Source organism: Penicillium psychrofluorescens (genome assembly GCF_964197705.1).
Source record: "Penicillium psychrofluorescens genome assembly, chromosome: 2".
NCBI classification, from domain to species: Eukaryota; Fungi; Ascomycota; class Eurotiomycetes; order Eurotiales; family Aspergillaceae; genus Penicillium; species Penicillium psychrofluorescens.
The window spans coordinates 1,672,028-1,694,966 of record NC_133440.1 but is presented as its reverse complement, the minus strand read 5'-3'; the positions used below and the strand labels follow the sequence as shown (position 1 = coordinate 1,694,966).

The 22,939-nt window shown below is 55.0% G+C and overlaps 10 protein-coding genes across 10 annotated transcripts; 6 read left to right on the top strand and 4 right to left on the bottom strand.

The window, feature by feature from the left end:
- Nucleotides 1-1,279: 1,279 nt before the first annotated feature.
- PFLUO_LOCUS2855 (oligosaccharyl transferase stt3 subunit) lies at nucleotides 1,280-3,721 on the bottom strand (the record flags this gene model as incomplete). Its single annotated transcript, XM_073780038.1, has 5 exons — nucleotides 1,280-1,550; nucleotides 1,602-3,306; nucleotides 3,370-3,450; nucleotides 3,513-3,536; nucleotides 3,592-3,721. 5 exons carry the CDS (start codon nucleotides 3,719-3,721, stop codon nucleotides 1,280-1,282), a joined length of 2,211 nt encoding a protein of 736 aa, XP_073636933.1.
- A 270-nt stretch (nucleotides 3,722-3,991) lies between these two features.
- On the top strand, nucleotides 3,992-4,765 carry PFLUO_LOCUS2854 (uncharacterized protein; the record flags this gene model as incomplete). The annotated part of the gene is made up of 3 exons (XM_073780037.1): nucleotides 3,992-4,191; nucleotides 4,250-4,431; nucleotides 4,497-4,765. The coding sequence occupies 3 exons, from the start codon at nucleotides 3,992-3,994 to the stop codon at nucleotides 4,763-4,765; spliced, it is 651 nt and encodes a 216-aa protein (XP_073636932.1).
- A 454-nt stretch (nucleotides 4,766-5,219) lies between these two features.
- On the bottom strand, nucleotides 5,220-5,649 carry PFLUO_LOCUS2853 (mitochondrial; the record flags this gene model as incomplete). Its single annotated transcript, XM_073780036.1, has 3 exons — nucleotides 5,220-5,290; nucleotides 5,361-5,550; nucleotides 5,629-5,649. 3 exons carry the CDS (start codon nucleotides 5,647-5,649, stop codon nucleotides 5,220-5,222), a joined length of 282 nt encoding a protein of 93 aa, XP_073636931.1.
- A 229-nt stretch (nucleotides 5,650-5,878) lies between these two features.
- Nucleotides 5,879-8,071, top strand: PFLUO_LOCUS2852 (uncharacterized protein; the record flags this gene model as incomplete). The annotated part of the gene is made up of 3 exons (XM_073780035.1): nucleotides 5,879-6,010; nucleotides 6,066-6,896; nucleotides 6,947-8,071. 3 exons carry the CDS (start codon nucleotides 5,879-5,881, stop codon nucleotides 8,069-8,071), a joined length of 2,088 nt encoding a protein of 695 aa, XP_073636930.1.
- A 1,075-nt stretch (nucleotides 8,072-9,146) lies between these two features.
- On the top strand, nucleotides 9,147-10,506 carry PFLUO_LOCUS2851 (uncharacterized protein; the record flags this gene model as incomplete). Its single annotated transcript, XM_073780034.1, has 5 exons — nucleotides 9,147-9,299; nucleotides 9,358-9,394; nucleotides 9,452-9,531; nucleotides 9,592-9,971; nucleotides 10,044-10,506. The coding sequence occupies 5 exons, from the start codon at nucleotides 9,147-9,149 to the stop codon at nucleotides 10,504-10,506; spliced, it is 1,113 nt and encodes a 370-aa protein (XP_073636929.1).
- Nucleotides 10,507-10,630: 124 nt separating this feature from the next.
- Nucleotides 10,631-12,265, bottom strand: PFLUO_LOCUS2850 (uncharacterized protein; the record flags this gene model as incomplete). The annotated part of the gene is made up of 4 exons (XM_073780032.1): nucleotides 10,631-10,654; nucleotides 10,709-10,808; nucleotides 10,858-11,222; nucleotides 11,276-12,265. 4 exons carry the CDS (start codon nucleotides 12,263-12,265, stop codon nucleotides 10,631-10,633), a joined length of 1,479 nt encoding a protein of 492 aa, XP_073636928.1.
- A 407-nt stretch (nucleotides 12,266-12,672) lies between these two features.
- PFLUO_LOCUS2849 (uncharacterized protein) lies at nucleotides 12,673-13,824 on the top strand (the record flags this gene model as incomplete). The annotated part of the gene is made up of 1 exon (XM_073780031.1): nucleotides 12,673-13,824. The coding sequence occupies one exon, from the start codon at nucleotides 12,673-12,675 to the stop codon at nucleotides 13,822-13,824; it is 1,152 nt and encodes a 383-aa protein (XP_073636927.1).
- Nucleotides 13,825-14,486: 662 nt separating this feature from the next.
- On the top strand, nucleotides 14,487-16,940 carry PFLUO_LOCUS2848 (Dolichyl-phosphate-mannose--protein mannosyltransferase 4; the record flags this gene model as incomplete). The annotated part of the gene is made up of 3 exons (XM_073780030.1): nucleotides 14,487-14,714; nucleotides 14,779-16,417; nucleotides 16,483-16,940. The coding sequence occupies 3 exons, from the start codon at nucleotides 14,487-14,489 to the stop codon at nucleotides 16,938-16,940; spliced, it is 2,325 nt and encodes a 774-aa protein (XP_073636926.1).
- A 1,363-nt stretch (nucleotides 16,941-18,303) lies between these two features.
- PFLUO_LOCUS2847 (uncharacterized protein) lies at nucleotides 18,304-21,135 on the top strand (the record flags this gene model as incomplete). Its single annotated transcript, XM_073780029.1, has 1 exon — nucleotides 18,304-21,135. The coding sequence occupies one exon, from the start codon at nucleotides 18,304-18,306 to the stop codon at nucleotides 21,133-21,135; it is 2,832 nt and encodes a 943-aa protein (XP_073636925.1).
- Nucleotides 21,136-21,544: 409 nt separating this feature from the next.
- On the bottom strand, nucleotides 21,545-22,648 carry PFLUO_LOCUS2846 (uncharacterized protein; the record flags this gene model as incomplete). Its single annotated transcript, XM_073780028.1, has 1 exon — nucleotides 21,545-22,648. One exon carries the CDS (start codon nucleotides 22,646-22,648, stop codon nucleotides 21,545-21,547), a length of 1,104 nt encoding a protein of 367 aa, XP_073636924.1.
- Nucleotides 22,649-22,939: the final 291 nt, after the last annotated feature.

The following is a 22,939-nucleotide window of genomic DNA, read 5'->3' as shown; positions in this document are numbered from 1 at the left end:
GCTAAACTCTGCAGTTGTAGTGATGCCTTTAAATAGAGCGCATTCGTCTACGCGAAGCTCTTTCGCACCTTCTCCGCGAACTCCTCCAATCGCCTCGCCATCTTCTTGTCGAAGAGACCTTAATCGGCAGAATATGACTTCTAGCTGTTGCTGGATAGATAATTTTCCCTCGTGTGACAGCTTAGGCCAGGCTGTAGATAACGGGACGTCAGGAATAAACGACATGAATATAACGCGAAAAGGGCCGAACGCGATTAAGCCATGGGGTCTTGGAGCAGGAACATCTGGCGCCTGTTTAGCAAGAAATTGCATGCTTGTGTACTCCGTGTAGTCCCTATTGCTCAAAACGACTTTGGCAACAATGTCATTGTTGCACTTAACAACAACGCCTCGAACGGGGTTCTCCCACAGCTTCGGCGAGTTCCAAATGAGTTGCTTCAAAGACGTATTCAATGATTTCTCTGTATCACTCGCCTGGTCGCTAGAAGATCTTCCCGAATGTTGTCCTAGTAGAGTAGCCACTTGCTCAGACAGTGGGAAGACAATCGTAGCAGTCTTAGCAAGGTCAAGACGTGTGCGGAACTCAGGCCCTTGCAATATAGACGCATCTTTCTGCGCATTTGGCAAAACCTTCGGTCCGGTCGCCATTGTAATCCTGCGATTATAATTTTTTGGAAACCTAGATAGCAAATTCATCTCCGGCTCATTCCTGAGTCTATCACGGAGCTCATGCAGGGTTCGGAGATTGATCTGTGCAGCATAAGATAGCTGGCAATACTGAGAATTTCGATGTTCATGATGATATGACTCGGAGAACATTGACATCAGATCGGCCTCTGGATTCCTATCCAATTCGGCTCGAAACTTCAGCATAAGATCTGTGTTCCATTGTGCTGCGTCAGAGTTTGAGAGGGAAAGCACTGCAGGTGGTGGATGGTCGCCCATGATTGCTGATCCTGACACGCGAGAGTGTTGCGGAGTGATTTTAGGATACAGTACGGAGTAGGTGTGCCACTGAATACCGCGTCCAAACAATGCGCGAGGTCGAGGCATGATGACTAATGCTCGTCTAGCACCCGAAGCTCTCAGGGCACGCAAGCTCTCTTTCTTCAAGGGAATATAGAATACGTAGTAGTATCTTTCAAGGCATTGATTGTATAGGCTTATCCGAAGTATATCCACCTAGAAAACCCAACGGACCTGAAAAGACATCATGCAGAAACGAACACAACACAAAATGTAAAAGCAATACGGATAATACAACATATCAAGAGCACCGTTACTCGGTTCGCAGAACACGAGGGCCCTTCTTCTTGGCAGCGCGCTTCTTCTTGTGTCCCTTGTCAAAGGCAACAGCGCTGCTGTGGTCACGGCCGAAGTTGTCCAGGTCCTTGACCTTGTAGATTCGGATAATCCAGTTCTCGCTGGTGAAGGCCTCGTCGAGAGTGTTGAGCTGCGGAGTGTCGGCGGGCAGCTTCGTGCCACGGACGCGGTCAGCGGCTTGGCCGGGTGGGAAGAGGTTTTGGTAGTTGTGGTAGGACATTTTGTACCTATCAATTGGGTTAGCCGATGATTATCAAAAAAAGAAAGGAAGGACGTACATCAGACTGTTCTTCATGGCCGGAGTGGCCTCGTCGTCGACGCGGTACTCGCCGCGAGCGGTAAAGAACTCACGCTCGCTCACCTCGTCCGGCCAGATACCTTCGGCGATGCGGACCATCCACAGGAACTTGTTCAGGTCGTCGCCCGAGTAGCCGAGCAGACCGCCAAACACGACCAGGACGTAGTCGACGTCATGTTGCCGCAGGATCGGGTAACTGACCTCCTCGCGTGAGCTCATGGCCTTGCCGACGGTGGCAATGTGAGTGTTGTTCCAGGTGTTGTTGTCGACCAGCGTGGGACGATCAGCCATGCCACCGATTTGGTAACCGTAATCCCACCAGGACATGATCTTGGCGTTGTCCGGGGTGTTCTGTCGGAGCCAGTAGTAGGCCTCGCGGTAGTCGTCGATGATGTACTGGCTGCCATCGGGAAGCTTGCTGGCGAGAACAACCGACGGAGACGAGTACGCGTTGGAAGTGACCCAGGTGCAGTGCGCGACAAAGATGAGCAGGTAGAGGACGGCGGAGCAGGTCACAAAGGTCTTGGAGAAGTACGAGTAGATGCCGATAGGTTTCTTGACCTTGTCCGACTTGTTGGTGTCCGTTTTAGCGGGAGGAGTCGGGGCGGAAATGACCAGGAAGTTGTCGAGGATGGCCGAGAGAGCCAATGCCGCCGCAACGCACACAATCGGGGTCAGAGTCAGCATCAGACGGACCATGACACCCGCAAAGTAGCTGGAAAGCACTGCGTAAATGACCACAAACACATGCTCGTCCTTTAGCTTCTGGAAGCACAGGTACACACCCGCGGGGAAGAGCCAAATCAGGAAGTTCAGGTCGAAAAAGAAGGCGGGCCAGGCGGTCGGTTGGTGCTCGGAGACGGATGCGATAATGGGGATGTGGACCTTGGCGTAGGCGGTATCCCACAACGAGTAGAAACGACCACTCCACGGGGCAATTACACCGGAGACGCTGAGCAGAACAAGCATGCCAAACCCAAGGCCAAAGGTGATCAGAACCATAGAAGTGAGTAGCCTCTGGAATTGCTTGCCAGGTAGGAAACCTCGGACGAATTCCGCAAAGGCCACGAGTTGGATCAGCCCAAAGACACCCAGCGCCGACATGTGGTCACTGTTGCGAATGGGCAGGAAGCCAACAAACGGAATCTGCATGCTGGCCAAAGTTCCCAGCGCGTACCACGTGGTGTAGCTGATGTAGAGACGGGAGCTGTAGCGACCCATGCAGAGCAGGACGAAGATGTGCAGCGGGATGAGGTTGGTGATGAACACGTATCCACCCCAGGCCGACACCATGTATCCGTAGAACAGAGCTGTCAGTGCTCCCCACATGATCGAGCCATTCTTGACAGCCTTGATCCACAGGAAGAAGGTAAACACCAGCAGGAAGATGGCAATGGCTTCGTTATCGTAGCTGCCCGCCACAGAGCGAGAGATGTAGCCGGGGGTGATGCCCATAAACGCCGCAGCCAGCAAACCGGCAGACGGCGACGTGGTCATCTCAGAAGTCAGGAGATACATTGCCAAGGCCGTCAGACCGGAGAAAGCGGGAGCGAGGAGCACGCAAATGTTGCGAATGTCGACGGGAAAGGTCAGGAACCGCATGACATGGTAGATCACGCCGCTGGTCACCATCAGTCCGGGGTACAGCGTGCCACCGGTGACACGGCCCAGAGGGTGCCAGGTTCCTAGTCAAGTCAGCCCACCTGTGGTGATTACGCGCAAGCTCAATTGGGGCGGAGGGGACACACGGTCATCAAACCAATCCCAGAAGCTGTAGAAGCCATTTTGGACCAAATATTTTGTTGCACGGAAGTTAAACCACGGATCGACTGGGAAAACATTAATTGGGTTGTTCTTGGGCAGCGTTGGTCAGGGGGAGGGAACAGCATACATTCGTGAATGATACTTTCGAAGCCTGGAAGTCAAGTTAGAGCCAATGGAGCAATGAACGACGACCGACCAAAACATACGGATAACACTGAACAGTCGGCTGGACACGGCAGCGGCAGCAATTGTACATAGAATGATGATGCGCAGGAGACCGCGGGTGCTCCGGCCGGAGCTGCCCTTCAGCAGTACATCGAGTGCAGGATGGGCCATAATGGCCGAGAGAAAAAAGGAGCCAAAAACACAATCAATGCAATGGACACAACATCCAACAGAATGTCGACACTCTCACACGAACCAATTGATGGAGGGGGAAGAGAGAGATGGGTGTGGTGGTGGGTGGATGAGTGAGTCGAAAGGAAGAAGGTGAAGGTGTGAAGGTGGTCTCTTTGGGTCTTGGCGCGACCAGATCTCCCCGCATCGTCACTGACTTGTTCCTTCTTCTCCCATCCGGATCGCTTGAGTATCACCACAACAAACAACATGGGCCTCCCTCCCCTGTCCACAGCCCAACTCGACAACCTGACTACCTCCAATCTCTCTCCCTCCCAGCTCTTCGAGACCCTGTCGCACTATGAATCCGAGGCCTGTCTCGCGACCGCGGGCCCCGGCAGTACAGATCCGCACATGCTGAGCTCGTTCTACTCGAGCTTTTTCATCGTCCACCTGCTCACAGATCAAGTGTTAGTCCTCACTTCAAGCTCGTTGTAGACCGAATCACTGAAAGTGTTCGGCCTCTAGACCAGAAGCGCGCGCCTTGACACAACGGATGCCAGAGACCCTGCGGAGTCAGGATCCTTCTCTCCAGAACTGCATGACCCTCCTGCGAGCTCTCTGGCAAACCCAGCATGCCCAGGTCTACCGCATTCTTCGAGATTCACCGTGGCCGGAGACACTACAGCCGTTAGTGCGGCGATATGAAAGTGCGTCTTCTCGGTTGACTTTTTTTTGTTTGGTTTTTGGCAATCTGCTCACCAGCTCCGGCCAGGCTTCTTCCAGGACAAGACTTTGATTGCAGTGAGCAGTTCCTACGAGGCAATCCGGCCCGCGGTCGCCGCAATGTACCTGGGTCTGGACGAGCAAGCCGCTGAGAAGGGCGATCCGAGTATCATACAAAAGTTCACGGCGGTTGGATGGACCTGGGACGCCGAGGCTGAGTTGTTGCTTCCCAAACCAATCCCTACAGCTGCCACCGATAGCCAGTCATCCAATCGCATCCACGAGGCTATGGGCATGCTGGGGGGCCGCGGAAGCTGAAAAGAAGAGAGAACTATCCGCTCAAGCGATTCAAGTCCCTGTTACGAGATTACGAGAATGACCAGTCCCCGGTCCGCCACTCAAGGGCAGACCCGATCAAAGCCACCACTACCACTGGCTCTGAGGCCGAGAGAAATGCCGCAATGCACAAACGCGATCTTTTGCTCTTTCTTGTGGTCCAACTGTAGTGTACAGACGCACGACAGCCCAGGGTATGTACAGAACTCGAAGAGAAAGAGAACAAAACGTCTAAGACAAATGAGAACAAAACATAAAAATAAAAAGACAAATCATCCCGTCTTTCGCTTGCAATGCCACACGACTCGGGAGGCCACATTAGACAGACCCAAACAATCGTACACAAAATGGAGCCGATCCGATTTCTAATACCCTGGGGCGAGGTGCGATTTCCGCAAAGAGATCATTGCGTAAACATTCCTCTCTCGTTCCACTCTTAAGACGACTCGGCCTTGGCCTTCAAGAATGCCTCCAGGTCGAATTTGGGGTCCTCGAAGTTCGTGATCACTGTGCTGCATTAGTCCGGGTTCTTGTCCATCTCACGATAGAACGAAAAGTTCAATGCGAGAGTACGTACATCCGCTGGCTTGTGGCTTGGACTCCTGGGGCATGGTCTTCTTCTTCCACTCGGCCTTGGCCTGCTCGATCAGGCGCTCCTTGCGTGCGTATTCGTGCTCGATCTCTGCGCGCTTTGCCGTCGAGTTGAGGGACGACTGGCGGTAGACTCCGTAGACGAGACCGGCCACGAGAGCCGAGTAGCGGAGGACCTGCGGACATGATTGAATGTTAGTTCACCACCGTTCCTGAGTAAAAGGGCCGTTCGTCCTCGGCCGGGTAAAACCCACGTTAACACCCTGGCTGGCCATGTTGCTGCGAGACTCTGAGAAAAGACACAAATGAAAGGATACGTCAAACAAGACAGAAAGGGGGAGTCCGCAAGTGTCGAGCGTCAATGGCAGCGAGTTCCGGGCGAGAAGAAGGTGCCGTTCAGTCCCTGTTCTGCGCGAGTTTTTCCGGTCGGCCCGTTGCTTATGTCATCGCCTGTAAATAAAGACAGCATCAACACGACCCCGGCACACGGTCCCCGCCCCAACGATGTCGTCCATGCAGCAGCGCAAGAATGAGATCCTCGCCAAGCGGGCCAAGCTGGCGGAGCTGAAAAAGCAGCGCGAGCTGCGCCAGAAGGAGTTCACCAACACCCGCAACAGCGTCGGCGATGCCTCAGAGGTATGATCATCCACCATGCCCAGCTCCGTCGGGTTCTAATATCCGCTTGATATAGATTGTGTCGCCAATACCCGGCCGGTCGGACAATAGAGCCGAGCTCGACGATCTGATCTCCCGTCTCGTGGACCGCCCGGCCTCGGCATCCATCAGCCACGGCGCCGAAACCCAGTCCCGCAAAGGAAGCCGGCCAAACTCCATACTCAGCGCCAGCCAGCTGAGCGGCGAGAACGCCGACTCCTCCTACGTGCCTTCGTCGCGACCGCAATCCCAATCTATTGCCGTGCAGACCGTTGGAGAGGAGCCGTACACCTCATCCGTGCCTGAAGCCTCAGCCCCGCAACCCCCTGAGCCCAAACCGGAGGTCGTCACATACAGCAAGGCTGTACAAACAGACCTGTCAGACCCTTCAGCTGAATCTCAAGATGGCTCCATGGCCTCGGATGACGAAGAGGCTGCTGGGACTAAGCGGTTGAGCAAACGGCTCAGCCGCCGAGAGCGAGAGCGGGACGAAGAGATCCGGCAGAAGCTGCGAACGGAGATTGAGGAGGAATTGCAAGCCACCAACGAGACTGGGAATGATTCTGCAGCTGTTCAATCCACACAACTACGATACCCTCTACGCACACTCGAGGAAGACGAGCTGAAGGCGGTGACTTCCTCGGATGATTTCCTGGACTTTGTGGAGCGGTCCGCCAAGGTCATTGAGCGGGCTCTGGATGAGGAATACGATGTTCTGGCGGACTATGAGCTAGGTGGTGTGGATGGGGGGTTGGAAGAAGATGAAGAGACTGGGAGGAAGAGGAGGGGCATCAAAGAAGTTTGCCAGTTCTGGGACGAGCGATGGAGCAAGAAACGCATGGTCAGCGATCTCAGCTTCTCTCCCAAGGTGAGTACCTCCGTGATATCCGTCCTTCCCAAATACTCATTCTGTTCTAGTTCCCTGAGCTCGTGCTGGCTGCGTATACCAAGAACCCGTCTGCACCCCATGAACCCGATGGCCTTGTCCAGGTCTGGAATCAACACCTGCACTCTCGGCCGGAATACGTGTTCCACTCCACGTCCGATATTCTCTCAGCTAAATTCTCTCCTTTCCATCCCAACCTCATTGTGGGCGGCTCGTACTCGGGCCAGGTGCTTCTATGGGACACTCGGTCATCCCGCGCAGGCGGAGGCGCACCCGTCCAGAAGACTCCGCTGACGGGGTCTGGCCATACGCATCCCGTCTACAGTATCTCGATTGTTGGCACGCAAAACGCGCATAATATCATTACGGCCTCCACCGATGGCGTGGTCTGTGGTTGGACGGTGGACATGCTCTCTCAACCCCAGGAATATTTGGAATTGACCACGCCTCCACCATCCAAGACGGAGGATCTTGCTCCGACGACCATGTCGTTCCCACAGTCTGATCCAACGTTTTTCATTGTGGGTACTGAAGAAGGGGGGATCTATCCATGCCATCGGTACGACCGCGCAGGGGCCAAGGCTGGCACTGATCACCGCCTGGCCTATCGCGGGCATGCGGCACCCGTTATGTCCACCGCATTCCATCCCGCCCGCGGACCGGTGGACCTCGGCGATTTGATGCTAAGCTCCAGTCTAGACTGGAGCGTGAAGCTCTGGCGGGTCCGTCCCCCGACGACCACCGCGTCTGCCACATCCGGCACGGCAGATCCACAAGTCGTCTCTCCTATTCTGGATATCACGCGTGAAGACGTTGTCTACGATGCGCGCTGGTCCCCGCATAAACCAGGCGTATTCTCTCTCGTTGACGGGGGCGGCAACGTCGAAGTCTGGGATCTATACACCGATACAGAAGTGCCCGTCGTGCGGACGACTCCGACCCGCGGCCGCGGCGGCATCTTGTCCCGCAGCTTGAACAAGATTGCCTGGGAGGAGCGGGAAGGTCGTCGCTTGGCTACTGGCGGTCTGGACGGCGTTGTGACCGTTTTCGAAGTGGGTAAAGGCCTTGGCGGGCTTCCAGACGAGGTATCCGCCGAAGAATGGGCAGGTATGAAGCGGCTGGTGGGGAAGCTGGAGCAGAAAGATCGGGTCGCCTAGGCCGTTGGGGGATTCTTCAAGGCGTTTACCCTTTTTACCCCCCCCCCCCCCCCCCCCGACTTATCTCCCCGGCTGCCCACGTTCCGCCTGCCGTGTCCAGCGTTTTCACTTGCAAATACCCTATTCTTCTTCAGCTACATAATTTATTTTGGTGCATGTACCTAATCTCCCGATTCACTCGACGCAAGTACCCAAGAACAACCTTTCGGCCCCACATCAGAGGAAGGATGGCAATCCCTGATCAATCGGGGGAGCTTGTTCATGGCGATTGACCGATTGTCTAGAATAGCAAAAACAGTTCACCGGACGAACTTTCCGCGAAGCTTGGCGGTAACGTTCGCCGCAAAAATAAGTTTTTGGGGGAAGAGGCCTTTCTCGGTACCTCCCGAGTCTCCCCCCCCCCCGATGGATCCTTTGGTGAACGGCGGCGGTCCGTGACGATGGCGAACGTAAAAGGCAATCAAGCGAGATACGCGACAAGAGCAGGCAGGCGAGATACGCGAGTCCATGCGAATATTATGCATTAGGACCCCGGTGTACCCGAGGCTGCGGTATCTCCCCAAACGAGGTTATGAAGGTACCGCGTGGGATAGATCCGCCGCGTACAAAATGGCAAATTCCTCGCTTAATTAGACATGATGTCAAGACTATTTCAATTTTGGGTTGGTGCGCCGCGGCGGATGCGCACCTCTGGCCGTGTGGGGTCAACCTTAATTCCTGCGCTGATCAATGAGATTTCCCGAGAGTGGTTTTGTTTCTTGGTTCGCATTTACTATGTTATGGGGGGAAAAGTTGTTCTTCGGGAACCTCCGATAGGTGGCTGGCATATTCCGATTTTTGCGGTTCAATGACTATCCAAACCATTTGGAATTTTATAAGTCGGTACTGGCCCGGACGATTGGTCCCCGAGGGCTCTTGGACATGTCGCTGCATATATGAACCGGGAGCTTGTCCTGCAGAGAATAATTCTCGAAAGACCAACGCCTTTACAATGCCGAGAGGACCCACCTTATCTACTTAGGCATCTTATCACATATTCCGCCCATGTGGGAACAGGCCATCGCCTCAATCCGCTATGGGAGAGCGTCTCTACGACGGAGATGACCTGATAGGCCTGTGTGCGGCCCTTGTTGCCTTGCAGATTCTCATTGTCGCCGCGCGCTTCTATACGCGATATATGCAGAAGATGCGCTGTGGGCTTGATGACTACCTTATCTTGGTCGCACTGGTGAGTGTTGATCTCGGATGGCTGAGCAGCGGGTGGGTGCTAATTTTGGGATGTATAGGCTGGGAGTCTGGCCAAGGCTATCATCTACATCGTTTGTACGCACGCTGTCTTCTTCAAATGGAGAGAACACCATACTAATCTGTCCCGTGTAGTGGCCAAACTCGCCGGGGTTGGTTACCATATCGATTATATCAAGTCAACAGCACCACAGGATCTCGTCCTTCTAGAAAAGGTACGTACAACTCTCCGGAGACAGGCACTGTGAGCACCGCTAACTAACACACTACAAAAGGGCCTCTACGCCATCCGAATCCTCGACTTCCCCGTCTCGGTAACGCCCGCCAAAATCTCTATCCTCGTTTTCTACGCACGGATCTTCACCGTGCGCCGCTTCCAGATCTTCGCCTACGTAGTCGCGTCTTTGGTCCTGGCGCATGGAACCGGCGTTCTTTTTGCTGCCATCTTCCAGTGCAACCCCATCTCTTATTACTGGGACAAGAGCATTCCCAATGGAACGTGTCCTATCCAAGGCGTGCTGTTCCGTGCCGTGTCGCCGTTGAATGTCGTGACGGGCCTTTTGATTCTGGCCATGCCCATGCCATTTGTGTGGAGGCTGCATGCACCCAGGGCGCAGAAGATGGCGCTCACGGGGGTGTTTTTGCTGGGTGGACTGTGAGTTCTCTCGTTCCATTGTGGTCATCATCTATTATTGATTGCGATGGTTATACTGACTGACTATGATAGGGGCACCGTGGCGAGTATCCTGCGCACGATAATCTACTTCATGTGCACCGACGAAGCAAGGGGGGATATAACCTGGTACTCCGTCGAACTGGGGATGCTCAGCCTGGTTGAGAGCGGCGTTCTTGTCATCGCCGCATGTCTAATCACGATCTGGCCACTCATCACCAAGCTACTGAATCTGGTTAGACGGGTCTTTTTTGGCGCAGACCGAGAGCGGCAGCATCGAAACTGGTATATGCACTCTGCGCAAACGTACCACATTCATACTACTATTATGAGCACCACCACCAGCGAGAGCCAGGATGAGCTTACTCGTCACAGCCAGGATATGGGCCGGTGGCCGCAGAGTTCGTGTAGTGTGCCAGCGTCGTTGGCAGATCTTGAGGATCAGAGGTGGTCGATTTTTGCCGACGGCGCAAGGGATGCAGAAAAGGGACGAGGGGTAGAGAGCATAACTACATAAACTAATAGATATAAACTTAATAGAAATAAAGATTATATTTAAAAGGAAGAGTGGATATCTTCGTTATATTGTATGTCGCTGCGTAAATCGTCGGTTCGTCAGAGTCACTGACCAGACAAGCTCGCTAGTAAGTGTATCTGAACCCAGGCTGTTCTCATCGTCAGTCCGGTGTCGTCAGAAAGAAAACAGAAATCAAACATACCACGCCCTCTAGTGTTTTGAGCCCTCGTTTTTGCTGTTGATTGGCAATGTAAAAGTACAATGAAAAGGCACCCACGAGGAAGATCATGAGGATATGGGAGCTAACTGGAGTTAGCAGATGCACAAACTCTCAACAGACGCAGGACTCACCCGATCGACACCCACACCGCCGTCAGATACTCCGGAGCCTCGTTTTGACGCACGATAAAGCTGCCTGCTACGCCGCCTAGCCCATTGCATGCAGTCACCGCTGCGGCGGTGGCTGCACGCTTCCATTGGCCAACGATGTTGTTGGCTTGAAAGGCATTCAGCGCCGCCCAGTTAGAGACGTAGGCGCCGGTAGCCAGAAAGGTCCCAATGTACCGTACCGTCACTTGGGTTGAGGCGGGGAGACCGAACATCAGAAATCCGGCGATGAGCACAATCGCATTGAATGTGATTAGCGGGCCGCGAATGCGGTAGATATCCCCGACCAAGGATGTCAGGATCACCGGGATCACCGCGTAATAGTAGGGCTAGCGGGTGGTTAACCTGGCTTGAAAGTACTGGGGAGGGGGTTCCGACTCACTGGCGTCGAGAGAAGGATGGATTTATTGGACGAAAATCCCATTCCCGACTCAAGAATGATGGGAAGAAAGTACGACAGACACGTCGAGATCATGTTGAGCAAGAAGAACATGACCGAGAACCCATAGATCTTGGGATCTTTGAAATTGGCCAGGACCGTGCGCCATGCGAACGGCTCGGGAACGAGGTCGGCTCGATCATCCTGGATTCGGCGCGCCGCCACACGCACTTCACGATCCGAGAGAAAGCAGAAACCGCGCTGTGCATTTTCCGGAAAGTCCACCATCCACCAGTAGGTCAGAATGCCCAGGAAGCAGCTGATTGATCCTTGGACGATGTACATCCATCTCCACCCTGCCAAACCCGCCTTGCCGTCCAAGTGGTTGAGGCCGAAGTTGACCAGATTCCCTGTAGCCATGACGAGCACCTCTCCGGACTGCACAAAAGCAAACCGAAGCTGCTGCTCCCGCCGCGGGTACCACGCGCTGATAAGATAGGTCAGGCCCGGGTAAATACCGGACATGGCGATGCCCAAAAGGACGCGCAGGGCGATCATCTGGCGCCAGGTGTGGATGAACGCCGTGCACAGGGTGATCAGCCCAAACGTAAATGTAATTATCGCGAACCAGGCCCGCGGTCCAGCGAAGCGGACTGCCAGGGTACACGGCAGCTGGAAGATGACGCTGGCGATTGTGAAGATGAAGATGGACACGGAGTACCGGTTTCCTTGATTCAGGTCGAGATCTTCGAGCATGCTTGTCACCGCGGCAGAGGACAATATCCCCGAGTCTAGCAGATTGAGACTGCATAGAAGTCCTGCAATGGTGCAGAGACGAATGTCGACCTTCCACCGGACCTGCCTCTCTAGAGCAGCCCACTCAGCCCCGGTCGCGAGGGGAACTACATCCGAGTTGGCTGGAACCTCCGCTTCTTTGACCACCATCACTGCAGGGGCAATAACAATGGATGTGGCCTTGTCGAGATCAGCCATGCCTGCGGTGTTTGGGTGGAAATGGGAGGTTGCACGGTGCGAACGAGACCAGCCCGGAGATGGAATCCGACCGATACCGGCAGAACCAGCCTACATGATTCCGTGATCATCTCTATAACTCAGGTTTTGGTCAGTACTATTGGAGTCCAACTGTTTAGTATTGTGATGATAATTCTCTACAGTGGTTCCTCCTGCCCTGAAACTGGCCTAGCCCCAACCATTGTTTACTTAATACCCATGGAACCACCGCCCCAGCTTTTTTTTCTTTCTGCCCCACGTCGCCATTGTCCGGGCGAAGGGATCGGTCCCCGCTGAAATAATAATGGCTTCTCGCGCTGCCCTGCTTCAATCTCTTCTTGTTCCACCCCTTCCTCTGCTCCCATAGTTAAACAATTCGCACACCTACTATGGTTGAGCTCATCAGTCCTCCTGATTCCCGGGCGTTACTCCCGCCCCTGCTCGCCTGTCTTCCCACGGCCTTTGTCTCGCCACTCCCACCACCGGCACTGCTCCCACTGCTGTCTCCGATCCTGCGCCAACGTGTTCAGATCCTCACCTCTGTCGCGACCTCCCCCACAGAATCCTGGCTTCAGCTCTTATGCTGGGATGCAGACAAGGCCGAACGCCTTCAGCGCATCGTCGACGGCACTGTCTTCGAGCCCCACCCGGTCTCGGGTGAGATCGAGCTCCCCGATGACCCCCCCGTGAGCTACAAACGCGTCGACGACGAGACGCTCCGGGCGCTGCTCGTGCTCCCGGAATACAGCCTAGCGGTGATTTATCTCTGGTGTTCAACCGACGAGCAAGGCGGCGGCCCTGGCTGGCGGGTTGCGGAACTGCTTCCGCGCGAAGGACCTGCCGCAGACGAGAGCACATGGGCCTCGTCAATCGGAGAGGCAAATATCCAGGCTAGAGAGCAGCTTATGGAAGATGCGATCAGCGCCGCTGAGCGCGAGGAAATCCAACCGCAGCAGGAGGGAAAGAAGGGCGAGGACGAGGACGAGGACGACGATGACAATTACTGGGCCCAGTATGATGCGACGCCGGGGCCGACGCCCGGTCCAAACCCCCCGGCAGGATCATCAACGCAACGGCCGTCCGGTCTGTCGGAGTCATCGTACTTTTCGCAGTATGCAGACGTCCAACCGGCTATGGACAATCACGATTCAACTGAGGAGCAGCCAGAGGTCGGACCAACCTCTTTGAATGGGGACATACTCGCCAATCTCTTGCGGCGGAAGGTGGACGGGGCCAACTCGACGGATCTGCCACGCACTAATGGCTATGCTTCGGGTAACATGCCCAGCGATGCGGCAGCTCAGGCACTGAGCCACCCACGACCAGCATCGAGCTCGTCCAAAAGCTCTGGTGCCGTTGCCAGATTGGAGCAAGAGGCACAGAGCCAGTCCAGCGGCGAGGTGGGCGTCAAGCAGCACATCAGCACCAGCATCAAGAGCTTGTTCCGCCTGGCCAAGGCCACGGGCTTGTCCCGTGCAGATTTCCAGCAGATTGTGCAGACCGAATTGGAGATGTTGAGCCTATCGGATGATGATGATTGATTGATTGATTTGCTTTTGATACCCTGGATATACAGAGTTTGTTTGCATGTCTTGCATTCTGTGATGCATTGCTTGGACGCGTGGTGTTTTGCTTGTTTCATGCATATAGTAGCGACGAATTTATTCAGGCCAATTCATTATTATCTATCTACAAAGTTCTATCTTGACGTGTCTTTGCCCGTACCCTTTGGGAATTTTGGGTGTTCACGTTTTCTTCCGAACCACGATGTCACCACTACAAATTTCCATCATACTCCATCAAACTCCGCCCGTGAAGGGGTTGAGAACCCTAAATGTCAATCCATGTGAGGCTAAATAACCCAAACCCGTTGATTGACAATATCATGTGCAAGGTTCAATGTTGTTAGGGCTGAATGATTATTATGTCAGCCGGCCAAGAAGACACGCAACCTTCGGCCCCCCGTCGTCATTCCCATCTCCTTCTTTTCCCTGGCTTCAATTCTTTTAGGGCCATGCTCTTTTGGTGATTCTAGTAAGTTGCGCCGGCTGTCCCTTTCTGTGGTTGATTGCCTCCCCGGGCCCCTCAACAACCCTTGCCTATCCTCCCGCAGCTTGTTTGTTGACGCTAACGCTGCGCCAGTCTATTTGTTTAGGTGGTATCTCAGACGCTCTCTGGATTTTCATTTCCCCCCCCTTTCATCATGTCTTCCCCTGCACCCTCTCTGCGCAAGAGAGGTGGAAAGCGGGAGACTTCTGCGGCGCCGTCGGGCAAAGCCTCCTCTGTCTCGGTGCCCGCCGCCAGCAAAGCACCTTCCGAATGGGACTACTGGGTCGCCCTAGTTGTCGTCACCCTGCTGGCTTTTATAACTCGGTTTTACAGACTGGATTATCCGAATGAGGTGGTCTTTGATGAGGTCCACTTCGGCAAGGTATGGCATTGACTGATTCTGGGCGGAGCAATTGCTGTTGGAAAGGGGGCTAATTCTTTATCAGTTCGCCTCGTACTACCTGCAACGCACCTATTTCTTCGATGTCCACCCGCCCTTTGCTAAGTTGTTGTTCGCGTTCACCGGTTGGCTGGTCGGCTATGATGGCAGTTTCCATTTTGACAACATCGGTGACTCCTACATTGAGCACAAGGTCCCCTACCTGGCTTACCGAGCGATGCCGGCCACCCTCGGAGCATTGACGATCCCGACGGTGTTCCTGATCATGTGGGAGTCGGGCTACTCGCTTCCCGCCTGTGTGCTGTCTGCCGGACTTATGGTGTTCGACAATGCCCATGTGGCCGAGGACCGGCTGATTCTCCTGGATGCCCCACTGGTGCTGTCGATGGCCCTCAGTGTGTTATGCTATGTCCGTTTCTACAAGCTGCGGCACGAGCCCTTTGGCCGCAAATGGTGGAAGTGGCTCCTCCTGACCGGATTCTGCATGAGCTGTGTCATTTCCACCAAATACGTCGGCATGTTCACTTTCGTGACCATCGGCGCGGCGGTTCTGTGTGACCTGTGGGGTCTCCTGGATATCAACCGACAGCAGGGGGCGCTCAGCATGATCAGCTTTGGCAAGCACTTCGCGGCTCGGCTGGTTGGCCTCATTCTCATCCCATTCTTCTTCTACCTTTTCTGGTTCCAGGTTCACTTTGCCATCCTCACCAAATCTGGTCCTGGAGATGATTTCATGAGTCCCGAGTTCCAGCAAACCCTCAGCGACAATGTGATGACCGCGAATTCCGTCGGTATCGAGTATTACGATACTATCTCGATGCGCCACAAGGAAACCGGCGTCTTCCTTCACAGCCACCTTGAACGGTATCCTCTGCGCTACGACGACGGACGCATCTCCAGCCAGGGCCAGCAGGTCACTGGATATCCGCACAATGATACCAACAACCACTGGCAGATCGTTCCGACGAAGCCCCTGGTGGATGGTGCGAACAGCGTGCACAACGGAGATGTCGTTCAACTCCTTCATGTCGGCACGGAGACATATCTCCTTTCTCACGATGTCGCCTCTCCTTACTACCCGACGAACCAGGAGTTCACCACCGTCCCACAAGAGGAGGCGAGCGGAGAACGGCACAACGACACCCTATTCGAGATCAAGATCGAGAACGGCAAGGCAGGTGCCGAGTTCCGCACACTCGCCAGCCTTTTCAAACTGATCCACCAGCCGAGTCGCGTGGCCATGTGGACTCACACGACACCTCTGCCAGAATGGGGGTTCAAGCAGGCCGAGATCAACGGCAACAAGAACGCCGCGCAAGCAAGCAATCTATGGTTCGTGGAGACCATCGAGGGCATCGAGCCCGACAGCCCCCGCCTGACCAAGAAGGAAGAGCGAAAGGTCAAGCCGCTGCCCTTTATGCGCAAGTGGCTGGAGTTGCAGGGAGCCATGTTCTACCACAACAATGCCCTGACCAGTAGCCACCCCTACGCAACCGAGCCCTACCAGTGGCCGTTCTTGCTGCGTGGCGTGAGTTTCTGGACCAAGAACGAGCCCCGTGAGCAGATCTACTTCCTGGGTAACCCGGTGGGATGGTGGATTGCCAGCAGTCTGCTGGCCGTGTTCGTCGGCATCATTGGTGCCGATCAGCTCTCGCTACGCCGTGGCGTCGACGCGGTGGAGGAACGTAAGTTACATTTTTCCTGTCCTTTTTGGTTTTTCATGGGTATCTTGCTAACCAGTCGGACTCAGTCTGGGGTCCCGGCGCCCGATCGCGTCTGTATAACAGCACCGGATTCCTGTTCCTGTGTTGGGCCGCCCACTACTTCCCCTTCTGGCTCATGGGTCGCCAGCGTTTCCTGCACCACTACCTGCCCGCCCATCTGGCGTCGACGCTCGTGGCCGGTGCACTGATCGAGTTTGTCTGCAATATCGACCCGCGCACTCCGCCTGCTGCGCCCGTCGCCGCGGATGACCCGACGGGCAAGTCCAAGGGCCTCCGGTCGTCCCCCCGCCGATTTATCACGGCCAAGGAGCGCATGGGATCCAAGTCCATCGTCACGGGATGGGTGGCCACCCTGGCCATCCTCGCTGTCACCGCTTGGGGATTCTGCTTCTATGCGCCGCTGACCTACGGCACTCCTGGTCTGGATGTTGCTGGCGTCCAGGCACGCCAGTGGCTCGGCTACGACCTGCACTTTGCGAAATAAGCCTCACCATTTAGTAGCTTAGAGGATCGGGGGGTATGGAGAGGGAGAGAGAGAATCCGAAAAGTCCGGCGCGTGGGAGAAGAGGACGAAGCTGGTTGGCTGTATGATATGTAATGTCTGATAGACTGGCGAACGGGTGGAGGAATTGAATGTGGTGAGCATGTCGTGCACCTGAGAGAAACCCCCATGTCGCGGCCGCATCGAGTCCTGTATCACAGAATACTCGTCGGGAGCTGAAAGGCTGCCAGATATGCGATCGATGGTTGCGAAGAACAATGATGGAGTATGTAATGCATTCAAGATCCTCCGCCAAGTCGTGGTGGCGCAGGCTGCCCTTTGTTTATTTTTAGCCCGTTTCCGGTCTGGCCATACCTCTGGAAGATCTGTACCTACCGACTGTTGCACCTAGACGCCGATCGCCAACAACGATCAGCGACCATCCTGGCTCGGGCTTCTAGGTTCGCGTCCACCAGTATGTAGCACTGGCCACGTCTATCCCGTGAGATCCAGACTAGGTAGTTCATACTGAGGACAACGCTAAGGCGAGACAGTGGCTGGCGGGTCTCGGCATGTTTTTCTGTTTCATTCTTTCTAGCTCGAAAGTTTTCTCCCTCAGCCTTCTTCAATCTTTACACCTTCACCTCTACCGACTCTCCCTCCCTCCCTCCCTTCCTCTCCTTCCCCTATCCGGTGCGAGGTGTGAATTTATCCAGGCCCCCAATCGATCGGCCCTTCGCATCAGCTCCACCCACTGCCCCCACTTGCCTAGTCATCTGAGCTGTGAGTCGAAGACCAGCGTGTTGGTGTCTTGAGAGCCTGGGTTTCACTTGTCTCCGGCGACGGTCGTCATCATCATCACCATCATAACACGGTGGGTTCAATTTCTTCTCTTTGACATCAGTTGGACCGTAGACCCCTCCCTTCTACCCCAAAACAGCCCGGGGTGGATTCCTGCCGGGCCTGATCATCCGCCAAGGGCAGATTGTGTTGGGCGGCTGTTGTCTCCGTGTCCAGCTGCTTCTTTTTTCACTGGGCTGACGCTCCTCTTTATTTTTCAGCATTCCGCCCCTGATCGACCTTGCTGCTGGGAAACTGCCTTCTTTCCCCTTGTTGTTGGGACCCGGCCCGACTGAATCCTCCGGTCAGACTCATCGCTTTCAAGGGTCGATCGGCTGCCTCCTGCATTTGACACGTCAAGCAACCGAGGGATATCCACGACAGCACGAACGCGTCCTTCCACACCAGTCCCTTGGTGCGCGCTGGCTTCCTCGCTAAGAGCCGGGCTTCCTCCAGTACAACCCTGCGTGTCAGTTGCAAGGCTTGAGTGAGACAAGGCAAATCTGCAGGAGATCACCCCGCAATAATGCCCATCAAACTCCCCAAGCTGTCTGCGCGGCGGAAGTCGTCCGGGAACATTCTGGATGAGGTGGAATCGGCACCCCAATCCTCTTTCCGCGTCTTCGAGCGTCCTGGGGGTCCCGTCCGGTCCATGACCGACGGTGTCCCGCTGACCAAGCGCATGAGCGAGGGGAACTTGGTCACCGTCAACCTGGACGACTCGGACAACATCTTCGCCGATCGGGCCCTGGACAAACATCGGTATGACCGCTCCCGGCCCATGGATTTCCTGCGGAAACGACTGACCCGTCGCCCTGACAGTGCCCGAACGTACGAGAGCTCCACGTCGACTCGGCTCAGCTCCTCGTCCACCCTCCCTTCCTCGGCGGAGATCCATCCACCGGACGATGTCTTCTCCCCGCACTCGCGAGTCCATGATATCCCCGTTCCACCGCAGTTGTCCGGTGCGCTGAGGGCAGCCGGTCGGACATTCTCGTTTGGTGGACGTTTCAGCAAGAGCTCTCCATCATCGGCACAACTGCAACCGCAACCGCCATTGCAACCGCAAGAAATGCCGGATACGTCGGCCAGGCACCGTCCTATGACTAGCCGCACAGATAACACTGCTACGCCACCGAAGCTACCTGACGAGAACTTCGAATTCGGCAGGGATGATAATGATTTTCACAATATGTTTGACAGTTTGGGCAGACGGACTAGTACCGTGATGCGGAAGCTGTCTCCTCAACCAATTAATACAGATCGATCAGCTGCTGTTGAGCCTGCGCCTTACTCGTGGGCCAGTCAGTACACTGAGGATGGCCCGGAGGCTGGGCAGAATGAGAGCCTGTTGTTTGGTGGCAAGCCTTTACCAGCTCCTATCTCTGAGAGTCCGACTGAATTGCGACGAGCATCGCCGTCTCCTGCTCAAATGCTTGCCACGACTTCCCATCGGTCTCTCGACCGTCTGTCTCGACAGTCCGATCAAGGATTGCGCCGGAGTGGAGCATATCCTGAACGACGTGAATCAGACGAGCACGTTGATGATGAAGATGCCAAGTTGGTTCGGCAGTCTCTGCTGTGGACTAGAGAGAACGCTTTCTCTCCAGATAATGATGAAGCTCCGGTTGACAACGGCAAGGGGATAAGACCCTCTGATCACTTGAGTCCGGAGGGCGATACCATGCTCGCGGATCGTCGGTCGCCAGCACCAACCAAGTCCTTTGACTCGTCGATCGAGGATCAAGCCCGACTGGCCGTGCAGTTCGCGGAGAGTATGCCCCAACGGAGCTCCCCGGGCAACAAGGTGATGACGCCGTCTCAGTTTGAGCATTATCGTAAACAGCAGGAACTCCGGCGGTCCAGGAGTGACGCATCCAAGAGCGATGATGAATCGGTCAATGACGAATATGACGAAGAAGATGAGGCAGAGAAGCAGCGAGAGGCGGAACGCCAGCGCCGAAAGCAAGAGGCTCATCTATCTGTTTATCGCCAGCAGATGATGAAGGTGACTGGTCAGATGGCCGCTGAGCCAACACTGCATCCGGAGATGAGCGGCGCCCGCAGCAGCACTCCCAACTTCGTGTCTCGTCTGTTCAGCCCGGGTGACAAGTCCGCCAGTGGAAAGAGCAGCGAGGAGGATGACGAGGAGGTGCCGTTGGGTATCTTGGCCGCGCACGGGTTCCCAAACCGCAATCGTCCACCCACCCGCTTGACCAGCACCGGCTCCAATCCGAATCTCCGCGCATCCATGCAGCCGTCGTATATATCATCTGCTAACTCAGTGACGGGTGCTGAACAGGATATGGGTAAACGGAACAGCAGCTTGCCTGTCTTCGCCCGAAACCTGCCACGGGATCCCTACTTTGGTGCTGGCCTGGTCAATCCGTCTCAGCGCGAGTCTCTGGCCATGGGTGGGGGCTCGGTCTACGGGGGCTCGCAGTCTCCAATGCCGCCGTCAGGAGGTCTTGTGGGCGTTATCGCTAATGAGGAGCGTGCCCGCGCCACGAGGCGTGGAAGTCCGAATACACAAGCCATGTACAATATGGGGGACGTTCCTCGGCCGTACTCGTTGATGCCACAACCACAGAACATGTCTACCATTGAACAGCAAGCCCAAGTCCAGTTATCGCAACAGATGCAACAGATGATGCAAATGCAAATGCAGTGGATGCAGCAGATGATGCAGATGCAGGGCTACCAGGGCCCGCCACCGCCTCTGCCGCCGATGATGATGAAAGGCGGCATGCCCACCCCTCCAGCGTGGGGGGCCGGCGCCATGCCTGGAGCACCCATGAGCCCTCCCTCGATGATGGCAGGGATGCCACCACCTCCTTCAATGAGCGGAGCCAACCCGAACATGAGACCAACGTCAGCCGCTCCCGGGGTCTCGTCTCAGTATGACCAGCGCACCCTCAGCATGCTGGACTCCAATCTCTCGAGTCGTCACACCGTAGCGCCGATGCTTCGCCCCAACACCGCTGCCGGCGGCTACGCCCCGTCGATTGCTCCGTCAGAGCGCAGCAATGCAGGAATGGCCTCGCGGTACAGACCGGTATCCGTCATGCATGGCGACCCAGGACACATGACTACAGGCTGGAATGACGAAAATAAGGCCACGACCATGCCTCAATCCCAACTTCCCAAATCCACATCGGTTGCTACAATCACCATTCGCCCCGTCTCGACAGATCGTCGTTCTGCGTCTGGCGGCAAAAAGGCGCGTGCCGGATCGGATGACGAGGACGACGATGAGGCCTGGGCGGAGATGATGAAAAAGCGTGATAAGAAGAAGAGCTCCTGGAAGATGAAGCGGGCTACCTCGTCTATTGGGGATCTGTTAAGTGCCGTGCACTAGAGTTTTGTATAACATGCATTTTTCCATGCATTCTTCATAATGTCTTTTTTTCCGCTCTCGTTTCCCCTCCTCCCTGCTGGCATGAACGGTGCATGCATATGTCATCGAATCCTTGGTCGATACATCTCGCCTCCATATGTCCGGTTGATTGTTCGGGTTGTATTCATTATGGGCCCTGGCATTGACACGCACTCATAAACATCCATTGCTCTTTTTGGGGGAGGTTTTTTCTGTCTTTTTGTGTGTGATTTCTGGCATCGGCGCTGGCGAGGCATGGCGTTTATTTTGATTCTCTCTCTGTTCTTAGACACTTCTCTCTTGACATGGTCACATAATTCATTTCGGGCCATGAGTCCATTCGAGTCAACAACTCCCTCGGTAACTGATTACTATATTCTCAATCCCCCTTTCACTGCCACGCCGTCAGCCCTCCAATAGCACGCTTCATATCCTCCCAAACCTCGTCCAGTATCTCCTCCGCAGAAAGCACTCTATTCACAAGTCCCACTCCGGTCCCAGCATACGTCGTCATCCTACCCTGAGGACCCCAACCATCATCCCCCTTCGCCATTTCCAATCGGTACAACCTCCGATTCTCCTCGTCATCCATACCGCTCTCCACAGAATCAATATAACTGTGATTCACAACCCCTCGCCCATCATACCGCTCGGGCCATCCATGTATCCCTCGTACAGAATCATAAACCGTCGACCGCACCGTACTCGCCCCACCATCGGTCGCCCGCAGTATTTCCCGCTGGTAACCCGTGGCGATATTCGCTTCTGCGCAGGCAAGGAACCGCGTCCCCATTACTGCGCCTACGGCGCCGAGTGAGAGTGCTGCGGCGAGCGAGCGACCTGTGCTTATCCCGCCTGCTGCGAGAATTGGCGTCTGTGTTAGTTCAGGTAATGTGCTGCATATTTCCGGAAGAAGGGTCATGAGCGAGGCCGAGCGCGCGAGTCCGTGTCCGCCTGCGTCGCTGCCCTGCGCGACGATTACATCCGGATGCAGTGTCTGCTGTGCGGAGAGGGCTTCGTGCACTGTTCCCACTTGGACCCAGATTTGGATTCGCTGTTGGGGTTTAGATGCAGTCTTGCTTCTGGGAGTTATGGAGCGGATCTCATTCGCCCACTCCAGTAGATCGTCCGGCATGTTTGTAGGTGCGAATAGCCACACTGCGGCGGGGGGGTGTTGTTTCAGAATGCTTATTGCTTCCGCTCTGTCGGCGCCCCAGTTCAGAAAGCCCACTCCCAGCGGTAGGAGTCCTGTGTCGGTATAGAAAGCGGGAAGGGGATTTGTCGGGTGCAGGGATGTGGTTTGCTTGCTTGCGCTGATGAGCTCGGCTGATAGGCCTGAGAGGTTATATCCGCCTGCGATAAACCCAATTCCGCCGGCTTTTGAGACTGAGATGGCCAGGTTCGCGGTCGCGATGTTTAGCATTGGCGCGCTGGCTAGTGAGGGGTTGGAAGGTGATATCCATGGGTAGGTTTTGTGGAGAGTGTTTGGTGGCATGTTGGTTTTGGGCATAAGTAGTAGCTGATAGGGTTTACTGAGTGTTTGAAGGAAGAAATGTCGTTCAGGCTGGGAGTCGGTTTATTCAAGTTTGTGTGTAAGTCTGCGGATCGGAGTATATAGTGCGGAGTAGGGTTGGAGGGATATATATATCATCGGTTGACGATCAACACCACCTGAGATTGAGACTGTTATACCGATGGACAAACCCCCACGCTAATTTCTAAGATAACTACGCACTTCTTATTTCAACCAGCCAAACATTTTCCCTCAACTGCTGCTTCCCACCAA